General features: G+C 40.3%; 2 protein-coding genes across 4 annotated transcripts; one reads left to right on the forward strand and one right to left on the reverse strand.

The window, feature by feature from the left end:
- Positions 1-3381: 3381 nt before the first annotated feature.
- Positions 3382-9119, reverse strand: eloal (elongin A, like). Of its 2 annotated transcripts, none has more exons than XM_031303630.2 (11): positions 8977-9119; positions 8043-8099; positions 7824-7936; positions 6782-7730; positions 6589-6691; positions 6343-6510; positions 6161-6258; positions 4711-4891; positions 4462-4573; positions 3826-3932; positions 3382-3628 (listed from the first exon to the last, which is right to left on the reverse strand). In XM_031303630.2, the coding sequence occupies exons 1-11, from the start codon at positions 9052-9054 to the stop codon at positions 3567-3569; spliced, it is 2028 nt and encodes a 675-aa protein (XP_031159490.1). In that variant the 5' UTR covers positions 9055-9119; the 3' UTR covers positions 3382-3566. The 2 variants fall into 2 exon arrangements, with proteins under 2 accessions (XP_031159490.1, XP_031159486.1); XM_031303626.2 differs by having other exon boundaries at positions 6589-6694; positions 8977-9118.
- Positions 9120-11730: 2611 nt separating this feature from the next.
- klhl31 (kelch-like family member 31) lies at positions 11731-15873 on the forward strand. Of its 2 annotated transcripts, none has more exons than XM_031303635.2 (3): positions 11731-11832; positions 12797-14002; positions 14098-15873. In XM_031303635.2, exons 2-3 carry the CDS (start codon positions 12828-12830, stop codon positions 14828-14830), a joined length of 1908 nt encoding a protein of 635 aa, XP_031159495.1. In that variant the 5' UTR covers positions 11731-11832; positions 12797-12827; the 3' UTR covers positions 14831-15873. The 2 variants fall into 2 exon arrangements, with proteins under 2 accessions (XP_031159495.1, XP_031159501.1); XM_031303641.2 differs by having other exon boundaries at positions 11737-11832; positions 12800-14002.
- The last annotated feature ends 1697 nt before the right edge of the window (positions 15874-17570 follow it).

The raw sequence follows: 17570 nt of genomic DNA on the forward strand, positions 1-17570 counted from the left end.
TCAAAGGTCAAGGTAAGCTCCAGCCCTCTGGTCCAAGGTCCCCCTTGTGGAACGATAGCATCATTTTGCCACTCCCTCCAAGGTTAGTAGGGCTCATAGACTGCATAATATTAGTGGACAGAGCATGTGTGACCGTGACGTCACCCATTGGTTTGTGGAGATCTGCTATGAGTCGTCGAGGTTGCCGTTACGGGCGCAGCCATCCTGGTTGCGGATGTGACGATTTTAGACGAGAGGGAGGAGCCCTTACACTCTACGTTACGTTACACACTTTCATTGGCAATCACATCATAGCCACACCCCAAAACACCCCCTGCTTTATCGCCGATTTTAAAATCAACGAGACCATAATTAAAAAAATTAACATCATTCTGTATTGCAGAAGACTTAAAACTAGCGATTGAGACCATAAAGTCATTATGAAAATGTTTACTGAGTTAATAAATCAAGTGAGAAGTGGGTCACTTTCTCATAGACTTCTACAGAAACCAACCTCCCTTTGCAACCGCACATTTCGCCCCCTGCTGGAATTCAGATAGAATGCAGGTTTAAGGCACTTCCGCATTTGCAGCACTTCGCCGAACCGGATGCTTTGTCCATTAATATTATACGGTCTATGGTAGGGCTTCAGCTCGGACCTAAGCCAATAGCTCTCTACCTCTATTAGACATTTGGAGTATTAGCAATTTATACAATGGTAGTTTTTTTAATTCCCAGTCTATTTTATTTTTTTTTTTTATTTTTATATCAATAAGTATGCCTCTGTTGCACTGTACTGTATGAACAGATCCATGAGAAAAGACACTTGCTCACTCACAACCATCAATCCTTTTCTTACTTTCAGTTACATCACAAGAAATAAGCCTCTAAAATTCAACATTTTAAAACTTTAGCAGTAAGACACTTAGGCTTGTTCGAGATGAGCCAGGTCTGCACAGAATCGATCACCGGCGATCGCTGCCCAATGCATGCCGGTTAAAGCAGTTACACACCGGGCCGATAATCGGCCGTTGGACAGTCTGGCGAGGTCAGTGACTCGAGTCTGTTCGGTGTGTTCCGTGCCGTCGTCCGTTGGAGGAGCTGTCGGCCTTCATTTTTGCCGACCTGACTTGCTGGGTCGGAGACAGGGCAGTCGGGACTCACCTGGAAATGGCAAGCGTGATGAACGTGACTAAGCCTCTCAAAATCTGACGTAAATCTTTTAAACTGACCTTTGTCGATCTGAAATGAAGACAGATTCAGCAACTGCATGGCCAATTTCTCGCTTAAAATGTTTTCAGAAACACGTTTTGGTGAACTATTTTAGCACAATATGAGATCGTAATCTGAATGAGTTGCCAGTAATGGCCATTCGAAAAATCCAAAATCCGGAAGCAGCAGCCAGATCCATGTGATGCGTTCATCCAATCAGCTGCCGGTTTTCATTTTTTGGGCGACAATACAGATTAGTGCCGCCTGCTGTTATGGAGACATATTACGTCTCGTCACTTTGGCGTGTCCCGAGGCACTTTTTTGACCAACTCGGGGAGACTGATTAGTCCAACTGCCTTTTCTGCCAACGGTCGGCCGTCTGGTTGGTGTGTAACTGCCTTTAGATTTGTGTCCAACTTGATCCCGACTTGCTCTGACGTCATGCACACGTGAGCAACGATAACCTCACGAGATCAAGGCGGCCGCAGTTCTGAGACGCAGGCATAGACTGTATATAAGAATGGACCAACAGACCCCGTTGCTCTGGACGGAGACCAGTGAAGGCCTTTAGAAGCACTTTTCTGGTGAGCGCTGAGCATTACTGCGCAGCCTCCAACTGAGAGAAACGACGTAAATGTGACGTGAGCAACGTGTCTGAAAGTTGGAAGTCTTCTGGTAGCTGTGCCGAGAGAAATCTCAATCATTCCCAATCTTGCAGAGAAGGAGAGCGTAGGTATATGTAAGGAGATAACGTGGACACAGGCTAATTATTGCTAACTAAAATGCTAGTTAACATTAGTAATTACACTTAAACAGCTAATGTAAGTCCAAACTGCCTGCGAGCTTCTCCTGTACTATACGGTAATTCCTCTACTATGCGACAGTAAGTCGCATGGTTATGACACAATCGTTAGCCTATTTTTACAAAAACGTATACTACGGAGCCATAACGTGAGGTACAAGGTAATGGAGCCTTTTATACATTGTCGTGTTTCTTTAGAAATAAACAATGGACAAATAAAGTCTTTAAACGCTTCAGATGTAAAGTTATTTACTGTCAAAGTGACGTCAAAATGAATGGCAGTCAATGGAATGCTAACGTCGGGTGATCGCTTTGTAGCATCAAAATGGCGCCATAGGAGATTCGAGCTCTGAAGCGAAGCTTACCCCCTTGGACGCAGGCAGTGCAGTTGCTTTTTCCGACTGCAAGACCCAGGCAGACCCAGGGCATGCTGGGAAACGCCTGTCTCTCAGCTGATTGGTTCAGAATCAACTCAACATGATGATTTTATATAAACTTTTTATTGATTTTGAATTGGAGGGATTTTAACCATTTGTCTGATTTAAAGGCTTATTCTGTACAGAACACGTTGTGTGGCTGATAGTGATGTTTAGAAGTCAGAGAGACTAAATCCGTTCAGATTACTGATCATCTACAGTGTGTTAATTAAAATCAGCAACAGATCGCATGTAGAGCATTTTGAGAGCTACTCTGTCATAATAAAAACAAACTGGAGACTGTGTACAAGCTGATGGGTCTGATAACATTTTATTAAATCGGACCACAGTGTTTCTGTGACTTCCTGTTTAGCCTGAAGTCTGCTGGAATCGGCTGTAAACCGTCCGACTTGACAGCGGATTTTTGTCACCGCCCCCAGCTGCTCTCATCCACTTTACAGGTGAGGCACAGTTCATCTCGAACAAGCCTAACAAGCCCCATGAGAAATAGGGCAGACAGCAGATGCCTTGCCCAATAAAAGACAACAACCTCATGGCAATCACAGTAAGTTGACTTGCATTCTTTTCATTATGTGGAACAATTTGTTGACATCTTCTTAGAGTTGTTTGGCTTAAAACCAGATGGATGAGAACAAAATGTACATTAACCATTTGATATGAAAAACTCTAAATACAATTATCCTTTATTATTATCCAATATTGTCATTGGTTCACTTTTATTTGGTTCAATTTAGTGTTTCAAGATGTAAGAGGAAAATTATCAAAAATACACAAATTTTAAATCAACATTTATCGAGACAATCTGAAATGTATGTAGTTTAAAAAAAAAAAAAAAACACACTTCTCTATATCCTCTAGAGGGAGCCACACCCCATTAAATGACCTATAGACTGACCTTGTTTAGCACAAACAGGCTAAAAGACAAAATATCAAATCACATCAAATTTGCTCTTACATTTTCCCTTTAATAGTAAAGACAATTCACAGTTATAGAGAAAAGATCATGGCAAATGTCTGTATATTTAGACAAACAGAATAATCTAAGGTGAACAGTCCTATTGTCCAAAGTTAATGAATGATAGAGTGCACTTTCCCCACATCCACACACTGCAAATATCAAGATCATATAAGAGCATTTATCTGCGTCCCAGCTGTTTCTTAAATGCCTTTAAGGACTTTGCCATCATTGGAGCAACTCCTGTGTGAACAACAGGGGGGGAAATAGGGGATAAGGTAAAATAAAAGGTCAATCATCAGGATTACACAAGTTAAATCTATATGTATAGCTTTCATTCTGACCTTTGAAGAAAGTGACTGGACAAAAACCACAGTTGGACTGGTTTGTAAAGTTGTAGCAAACATAAGATTGCATTTACAATACTCTTGTCAGCTCACTTGTTTTTTTGCGAGGGTCTTGTGTATTGGTTGCCCCTGAACTGGTGCTGCTGGATCTGCTGGGCTCATTGCAACTCGGTCTTGGTCTGTTGTCCTGAACCTTAACGCTGATATATGAAGAAATAACAGTACAGTGCATAATTCAAATCAACATAATTATTAACAAAACAAAGCATGTTAAATTACAAAACAAGTCTCCATCTACACTACAGTTAGTGAGAATAACATTCTATGTTGTGACAGCTGGAAACAAAAGGGAACCAAGGCCATCTCTAACCAGAGAAAAACAAGTTATCCAGCAAATTGCTCCAATTCCTGTTTGTCCCACCTCCCCCAAAAAGCATTATCACATGAGTCTCCAGCAGGTTATGACCCTGCTAAGCTGCTGTTGTTGAGTGATCACTTTGTAGTTAAGGGCTTCAATGTTGAAGAGGAGCAGAGCATGCACAAGGCTTACTAGGTGTTCATGTTTTGCCAAAGGAAAATGTGCAACAATGCCCCAGTTTGGCTCTTATAATCCTTTGTTGTGTAACTTGAATATTCATGAACACATGTATCTTAAAAAAAAAAAAAAAAAAAATTACAAACACAAAACCTGTGTAGATATTTCTGTATATTTAGAATGCTGAAACCCACCTGCACCTGAGTGGAGGCTGCTGAACAGCAGTTCCATGAATTTCCTGCTGAATTCGCACATCTCTCGGTGGCTTGGCAACAGTGTGAATAAATGCCATCTTCACCTGCCGACCTAAAAAAACAAAATGGTGTCACAGTGTACAAGCTGTACTTTTCTACAGTATACAATAACATACTGAATGTTTCATGTTCAACTGTTCTGATGTTCTACTAAAGATTAGTCTTCCAGTTTCAGTGTACAGCACACACCTTTGGGTTTGCTTGAATGTGCCGAGACAATGCTTTTTGTCAGCCTTTTGAGTTTCCTTTCCCTCTCCTCCGACAGCCTGACATACATCTCTTTCCATGATTCATACTCCTGAAGTTTGGAGTCTTTGAAGTCCCTCTGACAATGTTTTCCCCATAAGTGGTCCGTCTCTCCAATGTAAATCTTTGGAAACAAACAATTACAGGGCTAACAACAAATACACACCTGTGCGCTCAAACTAAATTCCGATCTATCCAAGGCATACACTCAGTGGCCACATTAACAGCCTTTAAAAGGCCCATTTAAAATCGGACACATCTCAGCATATAAAGTGTGACAACAAAGTCAGAGGTTAAAAGGGACAGATAACCCCAAAATCAAAAATACATATTTGTCTTCTTCCTTGTATTGCTATTTATCAATCTACTTTGTTTTGGTGGATGTAGCAAAGATATCGGCCATAGTAATGTTCGCCTTCTTTTAAATATAATGGAAGTAGATGGCACTTGGCTTGTGGTGTACAAAGTGCAAAAAAATACAACTGAAAAAATTAACAGCAGTCTCTTCCCAGAAATCAGGGTTACTCAAGTTAATCCCCAGACCTTGCTGTGATCGGTAGGAACTATTGTATTTCTACCGAACTACACCCGCTGCCGTACTCACGAACGAGAGGCTCGCCACTCGTGGTCCGACATTGCTAGCTTGTGGAGATTAGCTTATAGCTAACAGATGCTGCTAGCTCACCTGAGCTAGCTAACGCTACAGCTCAGCCAAGAAGGACGGCATTAATATTTACATCTTACGCTGTCACGACCACGAGTATGCTTCCTTCTGCGCGGTAATATGGTTGGTGGGTGTAGTTCAATAGAAAGAAAATAGTTCCTATATGAAACCGCTCACAACCAGGCCTGGGGATTATCTTGAGTAACCAGGTCATGATTTCTGGAAAGAGACATAGCTGTTCATTTTTTAATTGTATTTTTTTTGGCACTTTGAGCACCACAAGTTCAGTGCCACCTAGTTCCATTATATGCAAGAGAAGACGAACATCTCTATGGCCGACATCTCCAACACTGGGCAATTCATGCCAAAACAAACTAGATTGATAAATAGCACTACAGGTAAGAGAAAATATATTTATTTTTGATTTGGGGGTGAACTGTCCCTTAAGTTACTGTTCAACTAAACATTATACATAAGACTTGCCATCGACGTTCATGAAAATGTCAACTTTGTACACAAGACATCTAATAGGCAGGTTTATTAATTACATTCATACTGTACTCCCAAAGGACTATATCCCTTAGGTTTTGAAGACCCTATCTTTTCCTTTATGAAAATATAGTTATAGACGACAAATGGGGGATCCAATGCAATGCTAGGCAGGTGTACCTAATAAAGTGGCCAATAAGCGTGTGGTTGCTTTAAATTTAGTCATATTCAAATTCTTACTGGGTTGTATTCTTCAATGCGTAGCAGCTGCTCTGGTGTACATCTCTCCAGCACCGGCTCGAGGATTTCAAAAGGGACTCCGCCAGTTTCATAAAGCACTGAGGAGAAATCTCTGCACCTAAATATAAATCCAATAAACTGACAGACTGATCAGCAAAAAAGTTTTTTTGGGCTTTACTCACAGTTAATATTATTCTGGAGTGTGCGGATGCACTGTTGGTGAAGGCTCATCATGGTTGGGAGGAAGACGGTCTTGGCACCAGAGTACACTTGCATCTTTTTGTTAAGTCGTTGACCAGTGAAGCCTGCAGACTCCTCAGAGACGTCACAGAAATCAGACTCCTTGTCAACTTTAAGACAAAAGAAGGATTGTCAAGAACAAAACAAGCAATCTAAAAATACAGCTGTATTTGTTATGAATACAGTACCTTTCCTCTCAAAGTTCTCAACACTGAATGGCTTTTCACATTCAGGCAGAACAGCAGGTAAAGGAATAGTAAATGGAATCAGTTCCAATACCGACTCCTTAAACTTCTGAAATATGAAGGATTATTAGTCAAATTTAATCAACCGTGGCCTGCACTCTAAAAGTTAAACATTTAAAAGCATTGTCAAACATACCTGTGTTGGAGAGGTAACATTTATAGACATCACAGGTGACGTGAAAGGTTTCATGCCAGGATATTTTGTTACTTCCTCTTTTACAGTCTTGATTGTTTTGGGAGGTTTCTTCGCTCCCGATCTCTCTTTTCTCTTAAAAACATTCACGTCGTAGTTCAAGTATGATTCAAAAGACAAGGAGGGCTCCTCTGGGCTCCTCTGGGCTCCATCTCGCTTGTCTTTGTGCTTTATTTTGGCTTTTTTATTTTTTTCAGACTCTTGTTTGTATTTTACAGTGCCGTGCTTCTCTTTACTTGTTCTTTTCCTTTTTGTGTTTTGGGGCTCTGAGATCTTCGATATTTCTGAAGATTGGTTATCTTTGACATTAGCCCGCTTCAACTTTTCTGAGTGTTTGGCACTAGATTCAAATGAAAAAGACTCTTTGCCTTCTTTTAATGATTCTTTTAGTTTCCTATTTGACTCTTTTTCTGACCCAATTCTTCCACTATCAGAGCTGCTTTTCAATTTTCCCATAGAAAAAGAGCAGGATTTCTGATGAGAGTCCCCTGAGTTTTTGTTTCCAAGAAAAGTATCAGTGTCTCCTAATTTCCTGTTACTCTCATCACCTTTCTTCTTCTTGGAGACAAATGAGCTGTCCATTTGATCCTCTTGGTCCATTTCAATGTTCTTTTTCGAGATGTTATTCTTACAGATATCCTGGTTTTCTTGTTGACTTTTTTCTTGTTTTTCATTCTGGTACTTGTGTTTTTTCTGTTCTTCACATTGTTTCTCTGAATCGGCTTTCCTACTCCCTGTTTTGAAGAGGGCCTCGTCTGTAGAATCTCTCTTACCATGAGATGCTAAGCCATTGTTGTTTGAATCGTCCATGGTCAAACTTCCATTATTTGGACAGTTTTGTTTATCCTGTTTGTCTTTAACAGACAAACTCTCTAATGCATCCTCTTTGTAGCTGCATCATGGAAACTCAAAATTAAGATCTCAAACACATAAAAATGACAGTATACCGTTATATAAAACAAAATAAATGTTAAATATACATCACCTTGTGGATTCCTTAGGGACCAATCTTTTCCAATCCCTAACTAGTGACTTGGCCAATTCTCCAGCCTGTTCATGTCTGCGCAAGGAGTTAACTGTTTTGCCAATTCCAGTTTCCTAATTTATATGCAGACACAAGTCAGCGCAGTCCAAGAAAATTTAATTTATAAATTCATATGCAAATATATTAACACAAAATACATTCTTTAAAACAGAGACTCACAGAAAGAATGTCTAATGTGATATCCAGATCCTTGAGTTTCTGCAAAATCTTTACAACCTAGAAAGAGATTAATTAACACATTAATGTTAGTGTGCTTTAACGTGGTTTTCATGCTAGGACAAAAAAAAAAAAAAAATCAAGGAAAACCTGACATGCCAAATATGGTAGTCCTGGTTTTGGATCACCACAGTTGCTGATTGTGCATTTAGAGCTGAAGCTATGTATGGGACCTCACACCCCCACTTAGGCTGCTCCTTTTACTCTGAACTATAAATGGATGAAGCTGCTGGTTGTTATAAAGTCTCACTAGGCCTATATCACATTGTTTTCAGGTTGTGCTTCAACAGTTTAGTGAGACGTTTTTGAATTTACATTTAACTCTAGCCTAATATAAACATTTGCCCATTTATAAAAAGGCATCTATGCGTGAAACCGACTCAAACATGCATGCAGAGCGCCCCTGCCTCCACTGATGATGGACAGCAGCCATAAGTTGAACAACTGGAGGAGTTGCCAATTTTAGCAGCAAGGAACCTCCCATTTAAACAGCCTGACCCCCACAGTGGAGTGCTTAAAATGCTGTGTGGCAGCAGCGCACATGTCACTGACTGAAACAGCTCTCAATCAGCCGGTTGGAAGCTTGAAGGATCGAGACGAGCAAAATCAAATAGAGAGTATATTTTATAGCTCACAGATTTTGACGGAGACGAAGCTGTGGATTTATTGTAATTTCATTTGTTTAGCCAATAAATAAATAAATAAAGTAGGGTTTCAAAAAAAAATAATTGCGAACCAGCAGTAATGTTTCTGGAGCAATTATAGAGTATTGGCCTAAAGGCTATCGCAAATGATTTCTTCCCTAAAAGCAGAAACGTTTCCCTTTTAGCTCTGATCTGCTTATTGTGCGCAAGGAAATACTAATCATTGTATCTACCGTAGCAGACTCTGCTGTGTCCGTCAGCTGAAGTTTGAACCGCATGACTTTCTTCACCACATCAGAGCTGCTGGCCATCACGGTGATTCACGTGCAACCGTCAACGCACACCGGCAGCGCGCGCCCGTTGATGACACTAATATAATGGGTGGAGCCGATGACAGAAATGGTTTATAAATTATAAAACAATTAAGCATGTGTGTAGCTGTATATATGACAAAAAATAGACATTGATATTCATGAACACATTGTTGCTATAGAGAAGAAAATTACAATAGCCTATTAAAGAAAACTTTCTTAAAATTTCTTAAAATCTGCAAGTCCCTCTTTGGCAACTAGTGGCCCTTTGAATGTACACATTGGGCTAATACAAGAGAGATGTATCATCTTTCAAAGCAGAAATAGAAAATGAAATGCATTTTAACATTTAAACACCTTTCAGGTTTCATCAAACAACACATCAGCCAAGAAACCAACCATCCAGTATGTGGGGTCACTCTTACGCTTTGTCAAACTGCGGAATTGACCTTTTTTCAGTGTGTCTCCTTAGACTTTTGTATATCCTCTGCACAGACAGCTGCAGGACTCATTTTAATAAACACAGGACATTATTAAATGTGCTGGCAATGAAGTGGTGCTCAAGTGTCTTCTTTATATTTTCATTTTTATTTTCTTAAAGGGGTGATAGAATGATTATATAGGGTATTTCACAATTAAGGTCTCCTAATAGGGTATGTAATATTGGTTGGGCTGAAAATGGCCCGGTTGCTATTTTATGGGCCCTTAACTACCCTGTGAATATGTAACAAGAGCTTTTCTTCCAAATATGGTATGCTCATGAATATTTAGATGAGCTGCGCGGTGATTGATTGAGCGAACCACATACACATTGGAGACGAGATGTGTTATACATTGTTTGTCTGCTATTTCGTTATTAAATTCACTTCTGAGACTTTTTTATGCGAGAAATCAACTATATAAAGCTCAAATATGGGCAGTTTTACGAAAATTGATGGCTAATTGCAAATTTGGTAAGACGTGTTGGACTTCAGGAGCTCCACACAGTCTGACGAGAAAGCCTGGGCTCCATACCCAGGGCAAAGTCATAATTTCTGGGTTACTGGACTACCGGGGCTCGGGGCTCCACGAAGCTGGCCGGCTGCCGGCATAACTATAGTATATTTACAGTTTGAATTTGGTCACGCCAATTATATTACAGCTACCCCAAGGTCTTACAAAGCTAACACTTGTGTCCGATTCAATTTAATGAATTTTTGTGAATATGAGGTGTTTCGTTAGCTGCTATTGTCCCTTCAATCCTATGGGTAAAGATTGCGGCTAGCTAGCTACTCTTTCGGCATAACTATACTCTAGTTATGCCGAAAGAGTAGCTAGCTAGCTAGCTATTCACTTTGAATATCGTCACGGCATGTATATCACAGCTACCCTAAGGTCTTACAAAGCTTAGCTAACACTTTTGTCCAATTTCAATTTAATGCATTTTTGTGAATTTCAGAGGTCTTGTTAGGAGGAGGCAAGCTAGCTCTCATTGATAGAGCTCTGTACAGCCACGGGCTCTATCAATGAGACTCGCGGACAAGAGGCGTTTATTTCCCCGATCGTTTGTTTAAATAACTCAACACACATATCCATTATAAGATTAACTGGAACCTGTGGTGAGATTGCGGGTGTAACAAGCTCGCTGACCGCTCTCTCACTCACACACACCAGCCATTTAGCAGGAAGAGGGGAGGGAGAACAGCGAGCTGCAGGCCCTGGAGCTCTGTCAGGGCAGCGGCGTGTGATAGTCCAGTAACCCAGAAACGGTGACTTTGCGTGGGTATGGAGCACAGTGGGCTGCCGGCCGTGACGGAGCTCCATCTAGCTCACAGCAGGCCGGGCTCTGTGAAGGAGGACAGGCCGGGCGGCGAGGCAGCAACCCAGGCAGCACCGGCCGCTGAGCTCCGACACACAGTCGGACAAAATTTGCAATTAGCCATCAATTTTCGTAAAACAGCCCATATTTGACCTCTACGTTGTTGATTTCCTACATAAAAAAGTCTCAGAAGTGAATTTAGTGATGAAATAGCAGACGAACAATGTATACAATTTCTGAGATCTGCGCGACCTATTCAGAATGTAAATGTAAATGTTGGGGCGTGACAAAGCTAAAGACTAGAGCCAAATAAGGAGGAGCCACTGAGTTGACGTCAACTCGGTGGTTCGTTGACATTTGCCTGTTTTCAGAGGCAGTTTCAAATTGTGAGATTTGCAGAGGAAAGGGATGTCAATGGGATTTTGAGGTTCTATGTTCTATGTATGTATTTACCCACCAAACTGTCGTTATTCAACTATGACAAGGTAAAATTGGTTTTGCATTCTATCACCCCTTTAAATTAATGCTGGCTGATTTCCATTCAGATTGCCTATAAGATCCAACAATTAATTAATTAATCATTTTAATTTTTGCTTCTATTTGTTTTACTTGAGTATTGTAAGCCTCAAATATAAAGATATAAGTTTTGTCTTCCTTTACTAAAATCCACTCCACTGAAAGCTAATGAAATTGTTCTAAACAAAGTCATATGACCATGTCATATGAAGAGTTTCATTGTCGAGCCCCCACAGTTTGTTGACATCAATTGATTGGAGGCTATTGTGGGACACATATGTTGGGGGGAGGGGGGTATAGTCCCTCTCCTCTGCTACATGCATTGCACAATACTTGATTGACACTCCCCTAGAGGAGGAGTTAACTGCATGTCTCTTTCAGCTGGGGTGACTGCTGCTCTCTCTCCTGCTCCAGTAACTGGAGGCACAAGTTCCTCCTTCACCAGCATCAGCTTCAATTCTCAGGTAAGTGGAGCTTTCCCCTTTGCCATTTTATTAATGAAAAGGTAATTTGGTGCAGTTAATGCTTCAGCGTCATTTTTAGAAAGAACGGAAAATGTTGTTTTTTTCTCACTTACTTGGGATTTAAAGGCAGATAAGTTCCCAAAAGCTGTTGACCTTTTTGTAAAATTAGTTTTTAGACATAGCCATGGTGACAGTGCTTCAGGTTTTCTAGGGTTCTGGGTGAATATTGTGAGGAGTGGCTTTTAATGAAACTTTTTTTGTCTTGTATATTGTGTTCATTGCAGACTTATTTAGAACAGCCTACAGCAATTAAATAAAATATAGAAAGACAAAAAATTAATCTTTGTCCTAATTTGAACTTAAACTGCTAGAGGACATGAGGCCTGCTGCTCATGTCTCAAAGTCTATAAAAGGAACGTCATGGGTGAGCCGTCCAGCGTTGCTATTCCTGGACATGCTGATAAATTGTGACAGATGCAAAGAGGGACATGTTGACACACTCACTCACTCCAGCATCACCTGGTAGCATGCATGTTTTCAAAGGTGTCTAGTAGTGTCTGAATAAATTACACTTACTCCACAAAGTAAGAAAACACTTCTCTTGGATACAACAAGTTCAGTGTACAGGAATTTGACATTATTGCTTAGTTTAGGGCAAAGAAACAGTACATAGACATGACACAAGGACAACTGACTCAAGACAGCATGTACATGATATCATTTCAAAATTAAGTTTCAACAATGTAGGCTATTTTAACAATCAATGTGTGTTGTGAATGTGCATTCCCTTAACTCCCTTCTATTTCAAGCTAAATCACTAATATTTTGATGAGCAGACCAGATTAAATCTAGGACATTTCTTTGCCAGCATATCTGTCACAAGTTGCATTTGTCACAATTTATCTATTAATTATTTCTGTGCATTATCTTGCCCTTTTCTGACATGTTTTTTGTATATTTTCAGAAGTTCTGGGCTGTGTTCTGCTGCTACAGTCATGGCACCCAAAAAGAATAAGGCAATGAAAAAGAACAAAGGAGACATTAATGAAATGACCATAATGGTCGAGGACAGTCCAATCAACAAGATCAATGGGCTTAACACTCTGCTGGAAGGAGGAAATGGCTTCAACTGCATTTCAACTGAAGTTAATGATTCTGCGTATGCCCCAAACCTCTTGGAGGGTTTGAGCACCATGAGGCAGGACAGTTTCCTCTGCGATCTAACAGTCGCCACCAAGTCAAAGTCATTTGATGTCCACAAGGTTGTCATGGCCTCCTGCAGCGAGTACATTCGAAACATCTTGAAGAAGGATTCGTGCCTACAGAAGATCGACCTGAACGATCTCTCACCCGTCGGCCTTGCCACAGCCATTACATATGCATACTCAGGAAAGCTGACCCTGTCGCTGTACAGCATCGGCAGCACTATCGCTGCAGCCATACTGCTGCAGATTGGTACCTTAGTGAAGATGTGCAGTGATTTCCTCATGCAGGAGCTCAGCGTGGAGAACTGCATGTATGTGGCCAACATCGCTGATGCCTATGACCTCAAAGAAACCAAGGAGGCGGCTCAGAAGTTCATGCGGGAGAACTTCATTGAGTTTTCTGAGATGGAGCAGTTCCTGAAGCTCACCTATGAGCAGATCAGTGATTTCCTCTCAGATGATTCCCTGCATCTTCCTTCCGAGGTCACAGCCTTCCAGATCGCCATGAAGTGGTTGGACTTCGACGAGAAGAGATTGAAGTACGCGGCAGATCTCCTAACTCTCATCCGCTTCGGCACTATCTCCGCCCAAGACCTGGTGAATCATGTCCAGACTGCACCCAGAATGATGCAAGACCCTGAGTGCCACCGTCTCCTTGTTGATGCCATGAATTACCATCTGCTGCCATACCAACAAAACATCCTCCAGTCACGCAGAACAAAGGTGCGCGGTGGCCTCAAGGTGATATTAACAGTTGGTGGTCGCCCTGCTTTGACAGAGAAATCTCTCAGCAAAGAAGTTCTCTACAGGGATGAAGATAACGTGTGGAATAAGTTGACTGAAATGCCAGCAAAGAGCTTCAATCAGTGTGTGGCAGTCTTGGATGGCTTCCTGTATGTGGCAGGTGGTGAGGATCAGAATGATGCAAGAAACCAGGCTAAACATGCCGTTAGCAACTTCTGCAGGTAAGAACTAACTGTCCTGTTTGATTTTTTAATTTGTTAAAGTTAGGTTGTATAGAGTTGGAATATAACTGCAATCCCTCTCACACATTTTTTAGATATGACCCACGCTTCAACAGTTGGATTCACATGAGCAACATGATCCAGAGGCGCACACACTTCAGCCTCAACATTTTCAATGGCCTCCTGTTTGCCATCGGAGGGCGAAACGGTGATGGTGTTCAGGCCTCTGTGGAGTGCTATGTGCCCTCCTCCAACCAGTGGCAGATGAAAGCTCCCATGGAGGTGCCCCGCTGCTGTCACGGCAGCTCCCTCATCGATGGCAAGATCCTTGTATCCGGAGGTTACATCAACAACGCCTACTCCAGGGCTGTGTGTGCATATGACCCCTCCACTGACACCTGGCAGGATAAAAGCAGTCTGAGCACACCTCGAGGATGGCACTGCGCTGCCACCGTGGGAGAGAGAGCCTACGTCATCGGTGGCAGTCAGTTGGGAGGTCGTGGGGAGAGAGTGGATGTCCTCGCCGTAGAGTCTTACAACCCTCACAATGGGCAGTGGAGCTACTGCACGCCTCTCCACACAGGTGTGAGCACGGCTGGTATTTCCATTTTGAACAACAAGATCTATCTCCTCGGAGGCTGGAACGAGGGCGAGAAGAAGTACAAGAAATGCATTCAGGTTTTCAACCCTGACCTCAATGAATGGACTGAAGATGATGAATTGCCAGAAGCTACAGTCGGCATTTCATGCTGTGTTGTCACCATACCCACGCGGAAAACACGAGAGTCCAGAGCCAGTTCAGTGTCTTCTGCACCAGTCAGTATATAAAAGTTTAGACAATGATAATGTAGTTTACATGTCTAAAGGTCTCCAGCTATCTGTTGCATAAATCTTAGTTCTAAACTCTACTGTTAGTCCATTTTTTGGGGGCTAAGATGATGTTTAAATGGTCCCCAACGTTCTTCAGATGAAAAAAAAATTATAAAATGCAAGGATTACAAATTTGTGAACATATTTTTATAGGATTTTTTTTAAACTCCATTCATTAGAAGCAAATGGAAGCCTTGAAGTGTATTTTCAGTATTTATAGTTTAATAATTAGTATAATTGGCATCATTAAGGTCAGATCATGTTTATGATGGAGACAAACTGGACATAGGAATAACCAATTGTATTAGCTTTAGACAGAAACGTACCTTTGGGGCCAATTTAGTTGGGATAATTTCATTAGTTATTTTTCTATAGCAAATTTAGGCCTAATGTTATTAATTTTTATTATTTAAAACTCAAAAGGTATGAAAATGCAAAATCACTGCTGTTGTTGAGATTAATCTGTAACAGTATTGTCTTTTTTACCTAGTGCAAAAAAAATTAACAATATTGTGTTGTTTGTTTGCAACACAGTCCTTATTGTTAAAGGATTAAAGGATTTTGTGACATTTATTTATGAAAATTATAGCTACTGTGATTCTCAGATACTTGAACAGAACAATGAGCTGGAATGAGTGTCGGCATCACCTACCTACTGGAGTAGATGCTTGTGATTAGTGTTTAAACACACTACACAGAAGGGCTGCAGTTTCTCTGTCTCATATACAGTAGGCTACTCAGTGGTCTTGTGTCGTATGATGTGTGATCATCATAAACACTATCAGTGCAAAGAAATGGATTCTGTTGGGAAAATGTTGGAATGATGAGGGTTGAATGGGTTAAGATGTGACAGCAATAAACTATTTTGTAAAAAAGGAAAAGAAAAATAGAAGTTGGGAACGATGTTAGCCTGAGCTTTCCTGGAAGTCATGAATTCCCTGACTGCTCATGTATTTTTATTTTTTGTTTGTTTTTAAATTAAAAAGATGAAGTGTAAGCTACTCTGAGCCATCGTCATTTATTCAAAAATCTTTTTCCTTTTTTGTTGTTGTTCTTAGGTAAATTTTCTAAAAGTGGTAATATTTGTGTGACACAAAAAAAAAATCTCTTTCATATTTTTTTTGAGCACCATAAATTATTGACTATTCTGCCCTACAAAACAAAAAGGCAGTAACTGCATTTTTGGTCAAAAATGAGTTATTATCATTTTCATGACATTCAAGGCATCCTTTGTTATGTGACAAAACATCTTATCTCAAATGTGTGTCGTTTTGGAGAAAAATGGTAGTCGTTTGTACAGTAACTGCAAAAAGCCCTAGTGAAACAAAGCAAGAATACAGTAACTGCAAAATAGGGGTAAAATATCAAATTAAATATGAGGATTGATATGTACAAAGAATAAGCTAATATAAAGTAACAAAAACAGCCACATGTCCAATAATCTACCTACAACTACTTAGCTGGATGACAGGATAACTTGATAACAGCTTAGCAATGTGAGACTTTAAGCAGCCGTTTCAGCACCAGAACAGCTTCCGGGTGGAAAATATTGACCTAAAATGGTCAAATTAGTTTTGGTTTTGGTATATCCATGTTCAGGAAAACAAATGGTTCCAAATATTTCAAATACAGTGTATCTAACACACCCAGAGCCCAAGTTGTGGCAAAATAGTTTTTGGAGAATCTGTAGTTACTGTCTTTTTCCTTGGTATGGTGCCACGTTTTTGGTAAGTAATACAAAGCAAGAATACAGTAACTGCAAAATAGGGGTAAAATATCAAATTAAATATGAGGATTGATATGTACAAAGAATAAGCTAATATAAAGTAACAAAAACAGCCACATGTCCAATAATCTACCTACAACTACTTAGCTGGATGACAGGATAACTTTAAAGTCATTTTTCTCAGTTCTGCACTCTGCGTAGTTACTGCCTTTTTGCTTTGTAGGGCAGTATTGCGGTATTTGCGGACCAGTAGGAACATGAAACCATTATTAGAGGGCTACATTTCCCGATTGAATCATCAGGTATGTACTTTTTTTGTCTTTAATCCTCAGTGGTTTCAAAGAGTATGAAATCTGTATATGTCAAGCCAAGAGACTAATGTGTGTATTCTTTATATAACTTTACACATATTTAAGTATTCACATAAATACAAGGACACAGCAGGTGTTTGCAGCACCAAATTCTGAATTATTAAAAACTCTGAAGTTCACTGGCATTGAGTGAGTATCCTACAGCTAATTGTAGCTTTTAGGTCTACCTCTACTTTGTTGTTAAGCATTTTAACTGTAAAACCACAAAGATTTGAGCTCCTTCTCATTTACACTGTAAACATACTGTGAGAATGAGGAAATAGGGCTTCTGGCATGTAACATGAGCCAAATGAATACATAAATTACCATTACATTATGCACAATACATTTTTGTTGTGTCTCTGCAAGTTCATTAATCTCCAAAAATGAAGCATTTCAAATTCACCACCGGTTTCATGCCATCTCTAACAGTCAATGTTATTCTTTAAGCCAAATTCTTTTAAGCCGTTTGTGAAATTTAAGGAATTTTAATAAAGCAAATGTGTAATGCAGCCTTAACTGATGAGAGATGTCTATATTTGTGTTTTTGTTCTGTCTGTAGGCTACACCTTTAGAAAGATTAGTAGGCTAACAAACAGTACTTCCTTAATCAGTCTATGGA

This window comes from Sander lucioperca, chromosome 15, assembly GCF_008315115.2.
Source record: "Sander lucioperca isolate FBNREF2018 chromosome 15, SLUC_FBN_1.2, whole genome shotgun sequence".
Taxonomy (NCBI): Eukaryota; Metazoa; Chordata; class Actinopteri; order Perciformes; family Percidae; genus Sander; species Sander lucioperca.